Source organism: Boleophthalmus pectinirostris, unplaced genomic scaffold (genome assembly GCF_026225935.1).
Source record: "Boleophthalmus pectinirostris isolate CB_2022bp ecotype Guang Dong unplaced genomic scaffold, ASM2622593v1 HiC_scaffold_18, whole genome shotgun sequence".
NCBI classification, from domain to species: domain Eukaryota; kingdom Metazoa; phylum Chordata; class Actinopteri; order Gobiiformes; family Gobiidae; genus Boleophthalmus; species Boleophthalmus pectinirostris.
Window position 1 is genome coordinate 31,428,228 of NW_026571133.1, and position 17,807 is coordinate 31,446,034.

At 40.8% G+C, this 17,807-nt stretch overlaps 1 protein-coding gene across 1 annotated transcript in view; it reads right to left on the reverse strand.

Moving 5' to 3' along the window:
• LOC129408873 (transmembrane protein 132C-like) overlaps nt 1–17,117 on the reverse strand; it is an 89,885-nt gene extending 72,768 nt beyond the window's left edge. The window contains exons 1-2 of the mRNA XM_055153189.1: nt 16,743–17,117; nt 15,867–16,060 (exon numbers count right to left, since the gene is read on the reverse strand). Coding sequence (XP_055009164.1) covers nt 15,867–15,936 — 70 coding nt within the window. The 5' untranslated portion in view covers nt 15,937–16,060; nt 16,743–17,117. The remainder of the gene's footprint in view (nt 1–15,866; nt 16,061–16,742) is intronic.
• Nucleotides 17,118–17,807: the final 690 nt, after the last annotated feature.

Consider the following 17,807-nt stretch of genomic DNA (forward strand, 5'->3'; position numbering starts at 1 on the left):
TTAAAGCACAGGCTTTTTCACTAGTGCGCACACATTGAAAAAAGGAGAAATGGGGCCAAGGGTGAAAAAATTGGAACCCTCAAAAACCTGGAAAGATTCTGCAGTTAATTAAGATAAAACGATTCAATTCTGGAGAGATCAGGGTAACGATTCAGTGCATGGCACGTGGGGGCCATTCTGATTAGCAGCCAGCCAGAGAATTCCTCGACATTTTGATGCGAGACAATCTTTTGCATTTTCAATTACACACTCCAACAGCCCTCTAACTACCAAAACCAAGCTCATTTGCATGATTGAAATATAATTATAGTGCGCCAAAAACAAGCTTCTGTTTTGGTTCCTGTTACAATCTCTTTCACCCCCTTCTGATTTCGCGCTCGAATCAATCTTCGAGTCCGACTGAGGAGGGAATAAGTAATTGAAGGCATTTTGCAATAGGCTGAATATACAGATGTAGCACAGATGTTAAATTGACAGGGTTTAGACACATGTAAAACTGTAATTAGCTTAAGTCCTTTCTGTAACATGACAAAAGGTTATAGTTGACAAGTACAATATAACAGCAAAGCAGTAAGGTAAAAAAAAGTATACTGAAACAAATCATATACAGGTCTCCAAATACACATTGGAGTCTCAGTGACTTGTGTTTGCTAGAAATCCATGTTTTGGTAAATACAAGACATTAAATTGGCATAATGAATAAATTGGAAAGTAAAGGCAGAGTGAGGTGTCCATAAACTGTGTTGCGTTGCCCCGGCTCCCCAGTGCTTACTCAGGAACAGTATTAATAGAGGCGGAAAAGCAAAGCAGATGGCAGTTATGACATGGCCATATCTTTTGGGCGGCAGAGCAGCACATTGGTCATTTCAGGGCACACACTGTTGTTGGGGTGAGAGTTCTCCCTGACACAGATGGTGCTCCTCCCAGTGCTCTCCATTATCAGCAGCTGGAGACCACCTCTGGCATGATCATTCACCGCTGGGCTCTCAATTACACCCCACTGTACAACACTGCAGCTCCACTGTGCAGTATGCAGAGTCAGCTTTTCCTATAAGACGTTATCAACATTAAAGAGCACATTATGCATTCTTGTAGCATTAATTCACTTTAAACGTGCTTTTGGTCACTGGACTGGAATTTCACATATCATCTCTACATTTGGAAAACAGACTGAATAACATCTCAGTTCCCAATTAGGTGTTTAGGTGTTGGAGCTCCCTCTGCTGTCAGGGAATGAATTAGGGCTGGGCAATATAGTGATGAAAACTGAATCGTGATCTCATTTCTGTGGCAGTATGTTTTGGTATGTTCTGTTTTGGTGAATCACTTATTGTTAAGAATGCAGCTCTCTGCTCAATCAAACACACTTTTTTACCACCCACACCTAAAAATGGTCATCCTTAGCAAAGCTCTTAGTGAGTGACAGGTGTATTTAAACAATTACAGTGAAGTGTGAACTTTCAGAAGTTTTGCCTTTTGATACCTCTTGAAGGCATTAGTGCTACTTGTCAATTAAGTATCTTGTTTTTATAGTGGTTTCAAGTATTATCTATGCTTTTTTTTGGCAACCTAAATTTGAAACTGCAACATTTGGAAAAAAAAAAAAATTAGTCCAAACTATTTTGTAAATCCTCTAACACTTTAAAACACGTCAATAGAAAGAAAGCTTGTGTTTTAGGAACCTACACCAGCATGTAAGTCAACTGAAATGCTAAAAAGTTATTATTTTTTTAAAGTCTGCATAAATAAATAACATTCTTTCAATCTAAAGAGATTTTAAAATGACACTTTCACCATCTTCTTTATACTAATTTTATGCATACCATTGCTATATATATGTATATATATATATATATATATATATATATACACACATATACACACACATAACCATGGTATTAAATAAAACGTTTATGGCAAAGAAAATCTGCTGGACCAGAAACACAAGTAAAGTATATTGGAAAATGTATGCAGTGATGGTTTTCCACAAATGAATTGGTTCTGCCTCACTTTTGGACACAACTTGCATCCCCACAGTGAAGAAGATGGCATTTAGGCTTTACAGCCAGTGCTTATTGGGCCTGCTGTTTGTGTGTGTCTGACAGAAGACATGGCCAGTGTGCTGTAGTGTTCAAGAGGACTATTTCTATGTGCAAATTCAATCCAAAAGCATTTGCACACACACACATCCAAACTCCATTAATCATTACTTGTTCTGAGCAGCTTTACTTGATGGACTTATTTCCATTCAGCGGTGAGGCACAACCTGCCGAGGGCATTTCAATGTTCCTCCTCCTCCACATTCTTCTTCATTACAATGCTGCAACACCACAAACATGACCTGCACCAATACAATTTTACATTCATTTTACTAGCGCCCGGAATAGGGGGTTTTCGCAGTCCTTGTGCTGAGGCAGGGATTCAGTATAAGCAGGACTACCAGAGCTGCCCTAAATTAACATACAAAAGAAATCCTGAATAAGATCCCTTTATATGAGCCGTGCCTCATCAGACACCCGAGCACACAACACAGCTGCATCAAAGCAACAAATCTATTCATTTCTGTGCCGGCCCTTATTCAGTCGCTGCATGCAGTCCCCAAGTTTATGAAGACGCTGTAATTAGTCTGCAAAGAGCCGCTGCATATTCAGTGGTCCACATCCACAGGCTCCTTCAAATACAATGAAAACAGATGCATTTCCAGAATACATTACAGTCTAAATTAGAATAGATTTCTTTGTACTGTACTGCTTTGAAGAATGACCTTCCTTATTGGATTACGTGAGCATTTATTTGAATACAATACTATGTCAATTTAAAATATGTTATTGGCCTCTGTCTTGTACACTTTCATAATTAAAAAGTAAGATTATATAAAGCACATTATATCTGTAAGCCTGTAAGTACTCCTTTACAAAGAGTTTTTTTTTATTTTTTTTATCATTTCCAAAGAAGGCCAAACATTTCAAACATCATTGTCACAACTTACATAAGAAAATATTCAGTGCAAATTGTTGTATTACATACAAAAGTAGATGATACATCATCTACTGTTGTGTGTATTAAATGGTAATTGGTCACATTTTAATATAGCCCTTTTCTTCTAGGGACTCAAAGTGCTTTACATCAAGGAACCACTCACCTACTGATGCACACATTCATACACCAGTGTACGCAGACACTGGGGGCGAGGTGCGTTAACTGTCTTGCCCAAGGACACAACAACATGTTACGTACTGGTGCCCGTTTGCGCATCCCATTGCGTATATTCTTATAATTGTGTCTGTTTTGTGGTGTGGTTGGTCCGCGTATAAATAGGCCGCCTATCTCTTGCTCCTGCGCTCCTGCTACGCACCACCTCGCCCTCCGCACACCTGGGCGCGCGCTCGTTGCTATGCGCGCTCCTTTGCCTTGGCTGCTTGACGCAGGCCGCACCATGCCTGCTAGCTGTTAGCCTTTTGTGTTTGACCTGGTGGGACCGGCTGTCCTGTTTTCGCCTTTTGTTTGGTAAGGTTAGTTTGGGGACATCTTTTTTCCTTGAGGTTAGCGATGTTGGTACCGGCTTCTATGGCCCTGTACGGGGTTGGCCCGGTGCCACATCATTTTGTTCTGTTTGGTACTGTTTTGTTCACCTGGTCTACCTTTCAGTTGATACTTTGTTTTTGGGCACGGGAGGGGCTTTAGCGTTTTTAAAGTAAATTAAAATTAACTTAAAAATAAAAACATCTTTTACTTTTGTAACCTTTTCACCTCCTGTGTCCTCTTTAATATGTTTGATCCACCCGGGTCATAATACAACAGCATTTATCTTTGAGAGCTGGAATCACACCAGCCAACTTGTGGGTCATTGGATCTGACCGCTCAACCAATGATGTTTATGTCCAGAGCAGGATTTGAACCGCCAGCCTTCAGATCAGTGGACAACCTTCCAACTGAGCTAGTGTCATCAAATTCAATACATAGCACTGATGTAAAATTAATAATCAGCTTCCTGCAGCATGACAAACATATGATTAAGTAAAGTCAATTAAAATCTTTAAGCCGTCCCTAGCTTTAAAATGTACTTTTAGAAGTTATCTTTCCATGATTTAAGTTTAAATAAAAAGGTTTACAGAAAACTTTGTAAAAATTTGTTTCAAGTACAAATCACCCTTTTCCACCATTAACTGCCTGTGATGTTTTCAGGCCGTGAAGTTGTTGACTTTTGTGTGGCAGTGTTGAGCAGCAGTGCTATCAGACGCCTGACAGGCCCGCCGTGCCCCCGTCTCTGTGAGCGCTCGTCAGTGTCACACTGCCGGCCCACTGTGTGCCCTTCAGTTTGTCCCGAGCTCACAGCTACGCACAAGAGCACTGGGATTATACAACGAGCAGTGCACCGCTTATACTCCGCACCGCACCGCTGATCCCCATTCAAGAGGCTGTAACTCCACACCTGCCGAGACAGATAAGACGCCCAATCCTGCCTTTCATTCCAGCAGCGTCCCCTGTGTGATATCAAATCGGCAGAAAAGATATTAAAATATGCTCAAACAGATGGAAGTTTATAATGCTAATATGTGCTCAGATCTTTAACTGGAGTATGCGGATTATGTATGTGAGGCAGAATTTGGAACAGACGAAGGTGTCGAAGCGCTAACGTCATAATCACATCGCTGATCACACCTGTGTTAGCAGCGAGATAGAGTGTTCTTTCTTTAGAGGGTTTTTATTTCAGGGGCTGTGTGATGTTGTTGAGGTAATCTGACAGCACAGAAATTGGTGATGTGTGATTGATGACTGCTTCTCTTTTTTTTTTTTTTTTTTTTTTTTTTCCTGTTTTACGATTCAATTTACTGCAAACAAGCAAACAGTCGCTCAACCCATGGACGAGATTTATCCTAAAGTCTTTACACACTCGTCCGAAGTGACCCAAGTTTTATGATGCAATGACTGTTCTTCACAAAATGTTTACTGATTTATTATTATTACAGAGCAAAGGGTCGAGTGCCTGCCCATCATAATGTCTTGTGGACTTCATGTAGAGGTATGTAGAGAGTTTACCAAAAAAATATCTGATTGCAATTTTGATTAGATGTGCCATTTATTTATTTTTTTTAATGAAGTGGACATTTTAAACTTGTCTGGAAACAATGAGCATTAATATCTGAGACTGACCTGTTTAGTATAGTATATTTACTTTAGTGGGTTTTATCCAATACAGAATTTTTGTTGTTGTTTTGTTCACGTAGGTAATGTTAAGGTGCAATGTGTGTGGAGGGGGGGTTCCATCAAAAGCTTTTCTCCATGATTGCTTTGACTGGAATGTTTCACAGTCTATTAAACCCTTCTATCTTCATGGAGATCAAACCAGGCCAAGTTACAGGTAAGATCTGTGGAAAAGAAACCACGCTCACAGTCAGAGTGCCTGTTTTTCTAGGCATTTCTGGGCAGTAAAAACATTTGTAATAGAATAAATGTATGGTAGACCTGGTTAATGTCATACTCTGGAACATTCTAGACAGACCAATGACAGATTCATAGAAACAAGTAGGTAAGAGACCCTCAACCGAAAGGTTACTGTGCACCTATAAACTACTGTAGCCTACATGATTTGTTAACTGTGGCCATACAATTTGTCATTTTATCCTGTAATCATGGATATTATTAAGGGCCAAATAAAATGCCATATGTAATGAGAAAATGCCTTTAAAACTGTACTTTTTACCAATACCAGTCATTTTTTTTTTTAAACAAACACACAAGCCAACATCCCGTTAGCAGTAACATAAATGTATAAATTCTTTTATATGCTTTTTGTGTAAAATCCAAAGCAATTTAACCTCATGCCCACGACAGTATAAGAGCAAGAACAAAACACCTACATACAGTTAATTGGTCCATTACTGACAAAAAGCACAGAAGTCCAGAGGATCTGATTAAAAGGCTCTTATCTAAAAAGGTCTTTGATGTGCTTTTAGGCTTAATTAATGAGCTAAAGACATCACAAACCCACTAGTCTCTAATATGGATAAATAATTGGAGATTATGAAGGCAGCGTGGTGCCATCTCCAGCTTTGAGGGAGTCCTGACTTTGGGCACTAGCCTGCTGCAGTGGAGAGACCTGCTTAGAAAATATCAGACCAGAGCCCTGTGATAGTACGACTGTGCTCGCTGGGTTAAAAGCCAACAGGCCACAAAAACATCACCACTGGTCGATTCGATTTAATTAAGTCGCTGTGGTATCATTTCATCTCATCTCCATATGAAAGACCTCGTGCCCTGTTGGACTTCAGAATGGAAGTGGAAGCAATTAGCCTTACCGACCGCAGGATTTCCCAGCTACCGAGCACAATTCGTTCAATGGATGATAAATATTTGCCAGAAATCAGTGCTGCTTATTCATGCGCTACACACGCCGAACAAAACAAATGAGTATACAAAGATATCATTATGGGAATCTTCAAAACAGGAAAATGGGGAAACCAGTTATTTTCGACTCGGCTAATGTTCACAAATTATAGTTATATCACTGTGTAAATTTCCTACTTCAGAGACTTAACACAAAGGCATAGTCCCTTCCTAGTTATTGCATAGCCCATGAAAAGTAGACAGTTTGTTAATAGGGATTCTTATTTATCAAAAATCAATAACAGAGTGATGCTTGTTTTGTGCAGCTCGAGAACAAACGCATCAATCATTCTGTATTAGGAGTGGCGGCCAAAACTTTGGAATATTTATAGTTTCGTTTGCTTATGTGGTTCAAAACATTCTTTGACCCAAGTAATTAGAGCATCGCCCAGTTGCCAAAAGAACAGCCTCATCAAAACACCACAAGTAATAGAATGCCAGTAAAATCTGAAGCACCACAGACAAAAACAAAGCAGTGGAAAAGTCAAAGCCCAGATTATATGATTGAAAATTATATATATATATATATATATATATATATATATATATATATATATATATATATAATCTGCTCTTAGGTTATTGTGTCAGTGGCATAAATTTGTGCGTCACAAAACTTGATGTCCCCTACATCCTGTAGTCTGGAATTTAAGACACATGTCTAATGATTAATCCAGTCTAATGCATTCATCAATGTCTACATTAAATATAGCACTTACTTGTCATAGAACTGCATCATTTTTAAAAAAAATATCTAATTTTAAATGTTTCTAACAAGCGTCTTTAAAATGTGAACTTTGAACAGAATGCTGCCATCTTACTACTACAAGAATTATATGGAATTCAGAACATGTTTGTAGCGGTCCAAACTACAGGGGTAGCAGTTAAAAGAGGGAAGAAATTATGTTGCTTAAATGATTTCAGTCTATGCGGTTTGCCAATTATCAGTCAAATTGCAAGTTCTTTTTTTTTTTTTATGATTAATCTTGCGGTCCTGACAGTCAATATATACTGGTCAATAACAAGCCATCATCATGGATTCAGGTTCACATTCACTGTATCTAGGTGAATGACATGGGCACAAAGTTGATATTGCAGAGTAGTCCAATTACCTGCTGGGCACCCAGCAGGGCCCAGATGGGAACCAAGCACCCACACAAGGCTTTATCATGCTGCTCTCTGCCCACAGCAAAACAAAGGGAATTTCACGTCTCCATTTAAATCCTACAGTTTTGGCTACGTTTGGGCTCCCCCTACGAGGACCTTTTAAGAGCTGATTTATCCTCCATTACCAAGGCACTAAGCCCAGATCTGGCCCAGGGCATGCTCACAGCACTACCAAACAGTACCGCTCAAGTAGAAACCAGGATTGGACAGGAAAACACTGAAATCACCATGCAGTAAATTTACAACTCTCAAAATATATAGTGGGGATGAGGTATGAAGGCTAATCTGATTGAATAATTTGTGAAAGGCCTCTAAGCCAATGTGATGATAAATGTTCAAATAGCAGCAGATAAAAACTGGCTTGACCTGTACGATGCCAAGACTGAATGTTTCTAGACGTACTGTATGACCCTTAATTTTTGCTTATTAAATTATCAGATTTAAAATTTAGCATTTACAGTAAAGGAGGCTCTAGAAATTCCATGTTATTGAATGCTTCCATGCTAATTTCAAGTAAAACTTGTTTTTAAACCATTATTTCCAATAGATGTAGTGAATATGCTCATTCGTGGATTTCAGAGTGATACAAATCTAGCGCTATATATAGCAATTCCAAACTAAATACTACATATTGTGAATAGACAACAAACGTAATGAAGCTCTTAACTCACAAGTTTCAGCACAGTGCCTAAAGCTAAAGTGTAAATATGTGCACACTCAAATCTGACATAAAAGCAAGGAAGAAGAAACTGAAACAGAACTGAACAAGCACTACCTACCACTGTGACAAGCCACACTGTCAGAGGCACAAATCCCATCTCAGTCTGCTTTACACAGTGTTTGTCCATTCAAATATAAGACAACTGAGGAATACAAATGATTAAACTAATAGTCCCATGTTTGATGTAATAGTTATTTCACATGTTCCCATAATAATTGCCAATGGCGCAGTGGAAACACACACAGCACACAGACAGAAGGCCTGAGTAAAAGGCTGATTTTCTCACATTTACTGATGACATCTGCTCCACGGCAGCACATATTGCAATTTTCTCTTCTAATAGAACCTACGAACAGGCCATCAGCACATTTAACGTTTAACTAGAAATGGACCAATAACAGTTTTTACGGCTAGGCTCAATTCGGTGGTGAGGTTTGGCCTCAGGCCCACAGATCAATCAATATATACGTCTCATTCTCCTGCCCAATGCGTCAGCCAAGTAAACTATACAGAGAGCTGCAGAACATTTCAAAAACTCATCTCAACTTGGTTTGATCATATTGCAGGGTATGCAGAGCTTCTCAAACAAAGGTCATCGCTTTTACTCTGGTAACAATATTAAAAAGATTCTGATCACTGAAAAATGCACAGACTGCCGCAATCTGTTTATCCATATGGATGAAAGGCTCCTGAGTGAAAATATTAGCGCCACGGATATAGGCTTGGAAGATGGAAGTCCTATTGCAAATACATTTTCTTATTGGTTGGAGCACTCAGCGATGTTTACCTCTCTTGAGGCAGTGTAGCTGAAAATTGGTAAGGGAATTGAGTCTTGCTTTGGGAACTTCATTCTTGGAGGTGTGGAATGGTTTGCCCCCAGGTTTGTGATTCTGAAGTGTCCATCAAGTTGGAAGTTAAAATTCAAATGTCTGGACACTTTTTGGATCTTGAGTCCTTCACAGTCTTAAGTCAGTTTTGTTTGTGTTGAGTTTCTCTGCTTTCTGATGATAGAGAATATAACAAAACACAGACCACCTTAACACCAACTTAAGCCAGACAGAATGATAAGTGAAGTCAAACAAAGCCTGCACAAAGTTGAGAACTGCAGCTGCAGATGAGATGAAGCAAAAGAGACTTGCCAACAGCTGAGCCCATCTGTTTTCACTGTTATCAGTCATATTCTGCAGCAGAGAGAAAACAGCGAGGCGAATAGCTGGCTGCTCCGACCTGGACAGATAAGGCAGAACGGAGGAACCTTTCCCCATCTCTACTGTCATCATGTCTCCTTGATACCGCAGCATTCACATACTAAAGTTGACAAGCATTGGCACAACTTTTCTCACAAATTCAGCTAAGGAAAAACGGCTTTCTTTGTCAAGCTCAGCAGGAGGTCGAAGTCTGAACATCCGATATTACAGAGGACAACTCATACCTATGCAGTCCACGGGGAGCTAAGGTAGTGGGGTAAAGGAAAATCATGATCTCTGCCAGTCTTTCACACATCAAGTGAGGAAAATTGATTTAGCATTCCCTTTCCACTGGGATTGTGCAGGTTCATTCTCATTTCCCCTGATTTGCCGGGCGTGTGCTGAGTGTTCTGTTAGTTATGCTAATTGTCTCTAGACCTCCCGTTGAGTGCGATCCTCTCCCAGATGGATGGCTGTGAAGTTGTTTGCCCAGGGAGACGGGCCTGTGTGAGAGCATGTGGGTATGTGTGCGTGTGGGATATGAGTGGTTTGTGTGTGTGTGTGTGTGTGTGTGTGTAGAGCTACATATGTCCCACAGCCTTAGCCAGGCTCCACACATGTGTCAGTGTGACTATCACAGCACATCAGGAGTGGAACGCATCAGCACTGTTCTTCCAGTTCTCCCAGGATGCAGGAGAAGAACTAAACATGGAGCTATGTTTCATCTTAAGGCTTTCATATATCGATTATTCTTCTTTTTCATTCACTTTTCTTTGATCACATTAAAAAAAGCAAAACCAAGGGGAAAAGAGGACAATGCCTATCTGTTCTCTCCAATGGATTACAGTCTCTAGATTTCTAGAAAGGAAACATCTGTGTCCTTCGTCTCAACAGAGTTACAGAGTAAAACCCTTGATTTGTCATGCTGTCTGAAGCCCACACTGCTCTCAAATCTCTGGATTATCTTTGAATGTATGTCTTAACATGTGCACAGGAGCAAATGCCCCATATATTGAATTTAGGCAAGGTGCTCAAATGGAGTTTGATTAAACATGATACATGCACACACACAATTATTAGGGATAATTACAAATATTTTTATACATTTGTACATGACCCAATTAACTGATTATTCGATTCCCTGGTGCAACATGTCAGATGACTGATCTTGAGGGCACTGGTCAGGCCATTTGTGCCACTCTGTTGGCCAATGATTATCATAGACATGCTTCTACAGGAGGATGCCACCCTGAAAACTAAACATTGTGTTCTTGTTCTCAGAGGGATCAAACTCTGCCTTTGTCTGTAGAAAGTCAAACATTTTCCTCGGCTGTGGGAAAGCTCCACAACAGTTCACAAAGTAAGTCAATTTGTGCTTTCTGCTCATGGCCCACAGTAACAAGTATCCTGCCGCTTGTATTATGGAAATGAACCCCAGATCTTATAGATGCACCTTTTGAACTCTTATACAAAAGTTTGAAAACACACAATCCTCCTCTGTCAGCTATAGGATTATGCGTTTTTTCAACCACTGCCCAGAGGTAACTCGCCCTGCCAACAACCTCAGAATTAAACTGGAAACTCAGTGCCAACAAGTAACGCTCCCATGAGGCGTTCTGGAGCAGACACCAGGCCAGATTTCACAGTGTTAATATGCAGGGTCACATCGGGCCCCCTCGCTTTTAGACAGGCCTGCGCTTATCTCACCAAAGTTTGGTTTCTTTTTATCACTGACTTGATGCTAAGAAAGTGTGCATTGAATTTTGATTCAAAATGTAAGGAATAGAGTCTCAACTTACATATTAAAGTTGACAAAATTATAGTGTTTTTTTTTTTTCATATGATATTGCAACCATTACAGGCAGGAATAGACATGGCTGATCATTTTAAATAACAGAAAGCCTCTTTTTTGACCTTCATTCTCTCCATTACCTGCTGTGAATCTGGTATAAAGTGCTTCACACCTTGAGTTACGAGGACTTTGAATCTTGGTGGAGCGTTTGTTTAGTCTGAGGGTTAGAGAGACTGGTTATTTAATTAATGCTGAAAGCAGTTTGCTTTTGTAACTTTTCAATTTGATCCTGACTACACAGATTAGGCCAGGGGTGGGCAAACTTTCTGGCTCGCGGGCCACATAGGGTCCTAAAGTTTGACTGAAGGGCCGGACAGAAAACAGGACACAACGTGTTAAGAGCTCAGATTCATTACATTCTTATTCACATTTACCTAGGACTTCAGACGCGCACTACATGTTTCATCACTGCTGTGAAAGATTCAGAACACATAAAACTGTTGAGACCTGTTCCACTGCACACCATGAGTGAATGTGTATCGTGAGTTCACCTTTTTCGAATATGACTGGTAACAGCTCAAAAACAAAGCTCACGCCAAACAACCACAGATATGCACCTGTGACTGTGGTACAACCTGACTCCAAAATGTTATTCACATTATTAATTACAACCCAGAGATTACAGGTTTCCTTGATAGATTTTTTACCAACTCAAACTGGAAGCAGTGCAGTCTTATATCTTAAGCACCAACTACTTCACTCATGGTCCGAATAACTCCTGTAAGAACACTTTCCCATAAAGCATTGCGGCCAACATAATACGCCACAACTCAATGTATCTATAGTGCGCCATCTACTGGGAAACGCTGGAAATGCATGACAAATAAAACATCAACAAGGTTTATTATTGTAATTTATTCCAGTTCGGCGGGCCGGACTAAAAGGTTTAAAGGGCCGCATACGGCCCCCGGGCCGTAGTTTGCCCACCCCTGGATTAGGCCCACACACTTTAAAAAGGGTAAGAGGAGGATATGTTCCTATGCATTTGACAAAGTGCTTTTATGGCAGGAATAAAGCATACTTCTAAAATGAAATGTATAACATCTTTATTCATGATACATTGGCGTTAATATGATTAACTGAGATTCAGGAGCTGAACCACGCCTCAATCTTCTCTCCAGACTACCACATCTTGTCTCAACCACACCTTCAATCACCCAGAAGCCCTATTTATACGGCCTATCCTGACAACACCATCCGTGTCAGCTCTCTCAACCACCACCCTCCCACCTGAGTCTTTCACCCATCCTTCAGTTCGAAGACATCATCTTCAAGGAGGGGGGTTCCGAGTCAGCTGGGTGACCATTTTGGATTTAAGATTGTACCCCCCTTCACTAAGTCTCCCTATCAGCCATCACGTCTATCCGGTGTCAATAAACATCTTCATCATATTCCATTGTTGTGGCGTGGTCCTTGCTAGTGAATTTTCATTGAACAGAACAGCCTTGTGTAAATTTTAAAAAAAAGTAAAAATCAAACATTATTAGACTTTCTGGGCCAGTTATAAGCAGTAAATAGTCTTACTACGTTATTACTTATAATATGTGGAAGCCAATATCCAGTTCAGCAGATCTTTCAGTATCAGCGCCAAGAATTGTAATTCAAATATTTGTTTTAATACAAACAGTTTCAGACATTACATTGTCCATTTCATGTGGGAGGAGCCCATTTGGCGAGAAATGACAAGTGTCTTATTGTGAAAAACTTGGCTCTCTGTCTGAACAAATAGAAGAGTAAACAGGAGTATGTGGTTTGTGTTTGTGATGGCCAGTCTGACAGTGTGTGCAGGTCCCTACAGTGAAGTATGTGGCTGTCAGGGGTGCTGGGAGACAAGCAGAAAGCTCTGGGTGAAAGCAATCAGATGGCTTCAGAGTTATAATATCCTCTGAGACAGTGTGCGCCGCCAGCTGACTGACAGGAAAGAATCTGTTTTCTTTCTCCACTTTCACCTGCGAGGATTAGGGGGCTGGCCAGACCCGGTCAGATCAATCTCTTCTCTTCCTATATATTTGCGGAGTGCCTTTCATGTGGTGAAAACAATCATCGGTAATGCTTTGAGTTTCTTTTCTGAAGTGCTATATAAGTCACAAGTTACTGCTCCATTTTCAAATACAAAGACACAATGAAAATGTAATGTATATAATAGACAAAAAATGCTGGATCAAGTTTCAGATCATCATAGTACCTTACATGTAAAAAAAAAATGTGACAGCGCGAAGCACAGTAGCACAGCATACGAGCAGCATACGCGCAGGTATCACTTTCCATTTTAACTGGTTGGGCAATTTACACCAGCAGTGTCATATGCACGTCCAGCAGCCATCATTACTCTACACGCTGCTCAAAATAGGTTTGAGTTCTAATGTTGCGGCGTCAACAGAGCGTCAGGGGAAAGACAGGAAATAGGCACGTGGTGCCAAAATAAACTTACGATGTCCTTTCAAAATATGTTCTCTAAAACCACTATAGTCGTGAAAACACCGTGAGTTGCATCCTGGAGCTCGGGAAATGACTCATGGTGGACTATGGAAAGTTCACAGCCGTGGAGGATAAAAATAAAACACTTTACGGCATCAGAGAGCAACTTTGCAAGAAGAACTTCTGAAGGAAAAGGTGCAGACATGGTGCAGACAACCAAAGTGAAATGGTGAGTAGCTTAATTAATACGAGCCACCACAGGTATGTTATCGCTGCAAAGCATTGTCTCTCTTGTTGTCAACCTTTGTGTTGTGATTTAAAACATAATTCATCCAATCAACAATGAATACATAGGCAATGTAAAAAGTTTAGTGTTTAAACGTGAGAATACACAGAAGCTGGTGTTTAAATGTGAGAATACACAGAGGCTGGCATCACAGGAGCAGATCTACTGCCTCTAGTGTAAATTGAACCTTTTAAAAGTATGCACATATGCAGCTCTGTCTACGTTACGTGCTGATGATGCTCCTGGTGTAAATTCCTAGAAGGTGATGGGTTTAGAACACAAGTCCTTAAGCAAGACATTTCACCCACCTTGTCTGGTATGAATGAATTGAGTGTGTAAATGATTGGTGGTGGTAAAGAGGGCCAGTCTCGCTTCCACCAGTCTAACCAAGGCAGCTGAGGCTACAACAGCAGCGTAATACCACAGAGTATGGAGCGAATGAATAATGACCAGTGTTGAAGTTTGAGAAGCTTTGACAAGCCTGTAAAGAACATTACAAGTGTATGGCATTTTTATAAGAGTTACTAGCCTTTGTCCCAGCAGGAACAGTGGAATGTGGTGTTCCATTAGAGATTATAGCTCAAAGTCAAAGGGGGGTCCCGATTATCTCATTTGTTCAATTACTTTTAAGAGCAACTTTTAGTACTTCAGATTCCACACAAAACAAAACAAACAAAACTAGCACTCACTGAGTGACTCAGCAGGTAGAAAAGGCAAGTAGTTTGATCCCTGTTACAGACATTGCATAATGGTCACTGTGTCATTGGACAAACACTTCAACCACAGTGTCAGTGAGATTATATGATAAGAAAAAAAGCAATATTTTCCTCAGTGAGCTCTAGGGCAGTTTTGGCTGAAGAAGTACCTTACCAAAATAGAGTGTGACTGAGGGGTGAATCAATATCACAGTGAATAGATGACACAATGTAAATAAACCTTCCACAATTTAAGGCTATTGTAATGAAACAAGGAGCCAAAAATATATGGTAAATGGCCACATTTTTATATAGCACTTTTCCTCCTTCAAGGTACTCAAAGCGCTTTACATCAAAGAACCACTCACCCATTCACACACACATCCATACACTAAGGGCAAGGTGGCTTAAGTGTCTTTTCCAAGGACACAACAGCAGCATTCATCTGTGGCAGCTGGAATCGCACCGCCAACCTGTGGGTCAGTGGATATGACCACTCTACCAATGTTATATGTATCTATTCTGGAACTATTGCATTTATCCGAAGTTTATAAAAATGGATTGCTGCAGAAAAAAACTACATTAAAAATCCTTCACAGTCCAGGCAACTAATCAGGTTTCACACATTCAGTACAGTGAGACATCAAACATAGCCACAGACGCCGAATGAAGCGTAACACACATGGGCCCTTCTGTCCGCACAGCTACACAAACTTCGTGAGAAAAGCCTGCTCTCCCTCAACATAGCTCCAGTCTGCAGCCTGTTGTTATTCGTGGAGCTCTGCAGTGCATTGCTCCGCACACTGCATCCTATTTTCAGGGGCTGACACAACACCCCCAAACCCACTCACACTGCAGGCGACTGTCACAGTTCATTCATGTTAATATTACAAGTCATTTTGTATTCTGTCACAACAGCTTACAGCTAATTATATGTCTCATAAATTATATATGTCCTCTCGGCTAAAAGGGAATGATTTGCATTTCATTATTTGGCCCGCTCTGAATAAAATCGTTCAATAAAGGTTGATGCATTTACAACGCCTTTTATTATGTGACCGTGGCCGTTACCTTGCATTTCCATAATTCTTGCTCAGCTTTATGGACAGAAGAGCTCAATGACATTAACAGTGGGGTCTCTTTAGGGTCTTACCTGCGCAGAGGATAAGCGCAGCCAGTCCCACGCACTTGAGTGGTCCCATGTCTCCTCGGGGTGGGCTCATTGGCAGTCAAAGAGGGGGAGACGAGGGCTCCTTCAGCACAAATCCTCACGACTTTGCACACAATTTATCCTCTGTGGGCAGTTCTCCACGTAAAACTTAACTGTGGTGTTCCGCTCGCAGCCACCTGCCACACAGAGATACAAGGAGTCCGTCAGGGGGCTCTCAGATCACCATGGGAGGCTGCTCAGGATTATATTATGTGCTGCTGATATTCCCATTCTTTCTAGTATGAATTTTATTAGCAAAAGCCTTGGAATCTCTATGAACGTGACTCTCCCTAAAACTGCCATTATGTGGGATCTGGACAACAAGACATTTACTAAACATTAATGTAAAATTTAATGAGTGTTACCATAAAAGAAAAGAAACACTTAAAGTAAATCGGGCAACAGGATTACTGTTGCTTGTGCGCTGACGGAGGTCTGCTATATCCCTGCACACCGCCAGCTGTTTGCTTGAAAGAATTTTAGGCAATTGGGTGACACTTTTATATTAACAAATAAATCCAACTCGTGAAGAATGAGGTAAAGCATTTGTAAGAAACTATAATGTTAGCTTCTTGTTACAGAAAGCATCGCGATCGTCATCTTAATGCAGTCAGCTAATTAATTGGCTAAACAGGTGTGTGCTAACTTTGCTAACAGAGTTTTATTTTTGTTGTTAATAAATATCAAACATACTCTTAGAAGTTAAATACGCCAAGATGTTTTCAGTATATTACAATTTACAAAAAAAAAGTAAAATATGATCAAATTGTCTTGCAAAGATGTACAATAAAAATGTGCGTAAAAGGACTAGTTTCTTACCATAATTGTAGCCTGCTGCAAGCTACGACGTCTCCCATCAAAAACAAAATCCTTCCCTTTGACTAAAAAGACTTGTTTCAACAAAAGAGCAGGAAAAAGTCCCGTATCCTTCGCACAGCTCTAGAAAAAGCTCCTCCGCTGTTTTCTTTCTTCTCCAGTAGAGCTCCGAATCACATAGGTCGGTGCTGACAAGTGGCGCGCTGTGATATGAACGCGTGTCTAACTTCCACAAAAGACGTACAAAGCCGAAGCAAAGCTGGTGTCTCCAGCAATAGTCGTGTCGCAGACAACTGTAGTGCACCGGCTCCCGGTCCTCTTGCCTCTCGCTCTGCTCTAAGCACCCCCCGTGGCCGTGGCTGTGTGCGTGTGGACCGGGGAGAGAGAGCCCGTGTGCGCGCAAAGTGAAAGGGGCTCGATTGGCAAATGAGGGGGTTGGTGGACTGCGCGTCAGCAAGTACTGTGGCATCCAATAATTGCGTTCCCAGCTTGTATCTCATTTCGAGTTGGGTTTTATTGCCCTAGACACTGCTGGGTAGGATTAAGGTAAACGTGAATACATAAATGAAAAGTTAGCAAGTGGTTTAGCGGGAAGTTACACAATAATCATTAACGAGATTGCTCTGATTATAAGACCCATATAGTCGAAAGGGTGACGCAGAAAGAACCGTGCGCACAGCAGGGAGTCGCACAACACCTCGCAATTTGGTTACTTAAAAAAATGTGAAATTACACATTTGGGCACTTTGGAAATAGCCCACTTTATTCTAGATTATACCCCCATCCATATGCAGCAAGCTCATTTTAAAACACTCACCAGCCACTCTCTACAGATTGGTAAACATTGTCACAATCTATTTTCTCTCATTTACATCAAACTTCTAACTTGTAAAGGTGTCCATTCTCTGCACATTCAGAAGCGCAATGCAACCGAGTGCAACCTGTTGTGCCCAGCTCACTCATAAGAAACAACAGTGCCACCTATAGGAGAGCGCACAGCTGCCCTCAGTGAGCCGCTGACTCATGATTCACAGAGCAGGGGATGCAGCAGAGATATGACCATTTAGA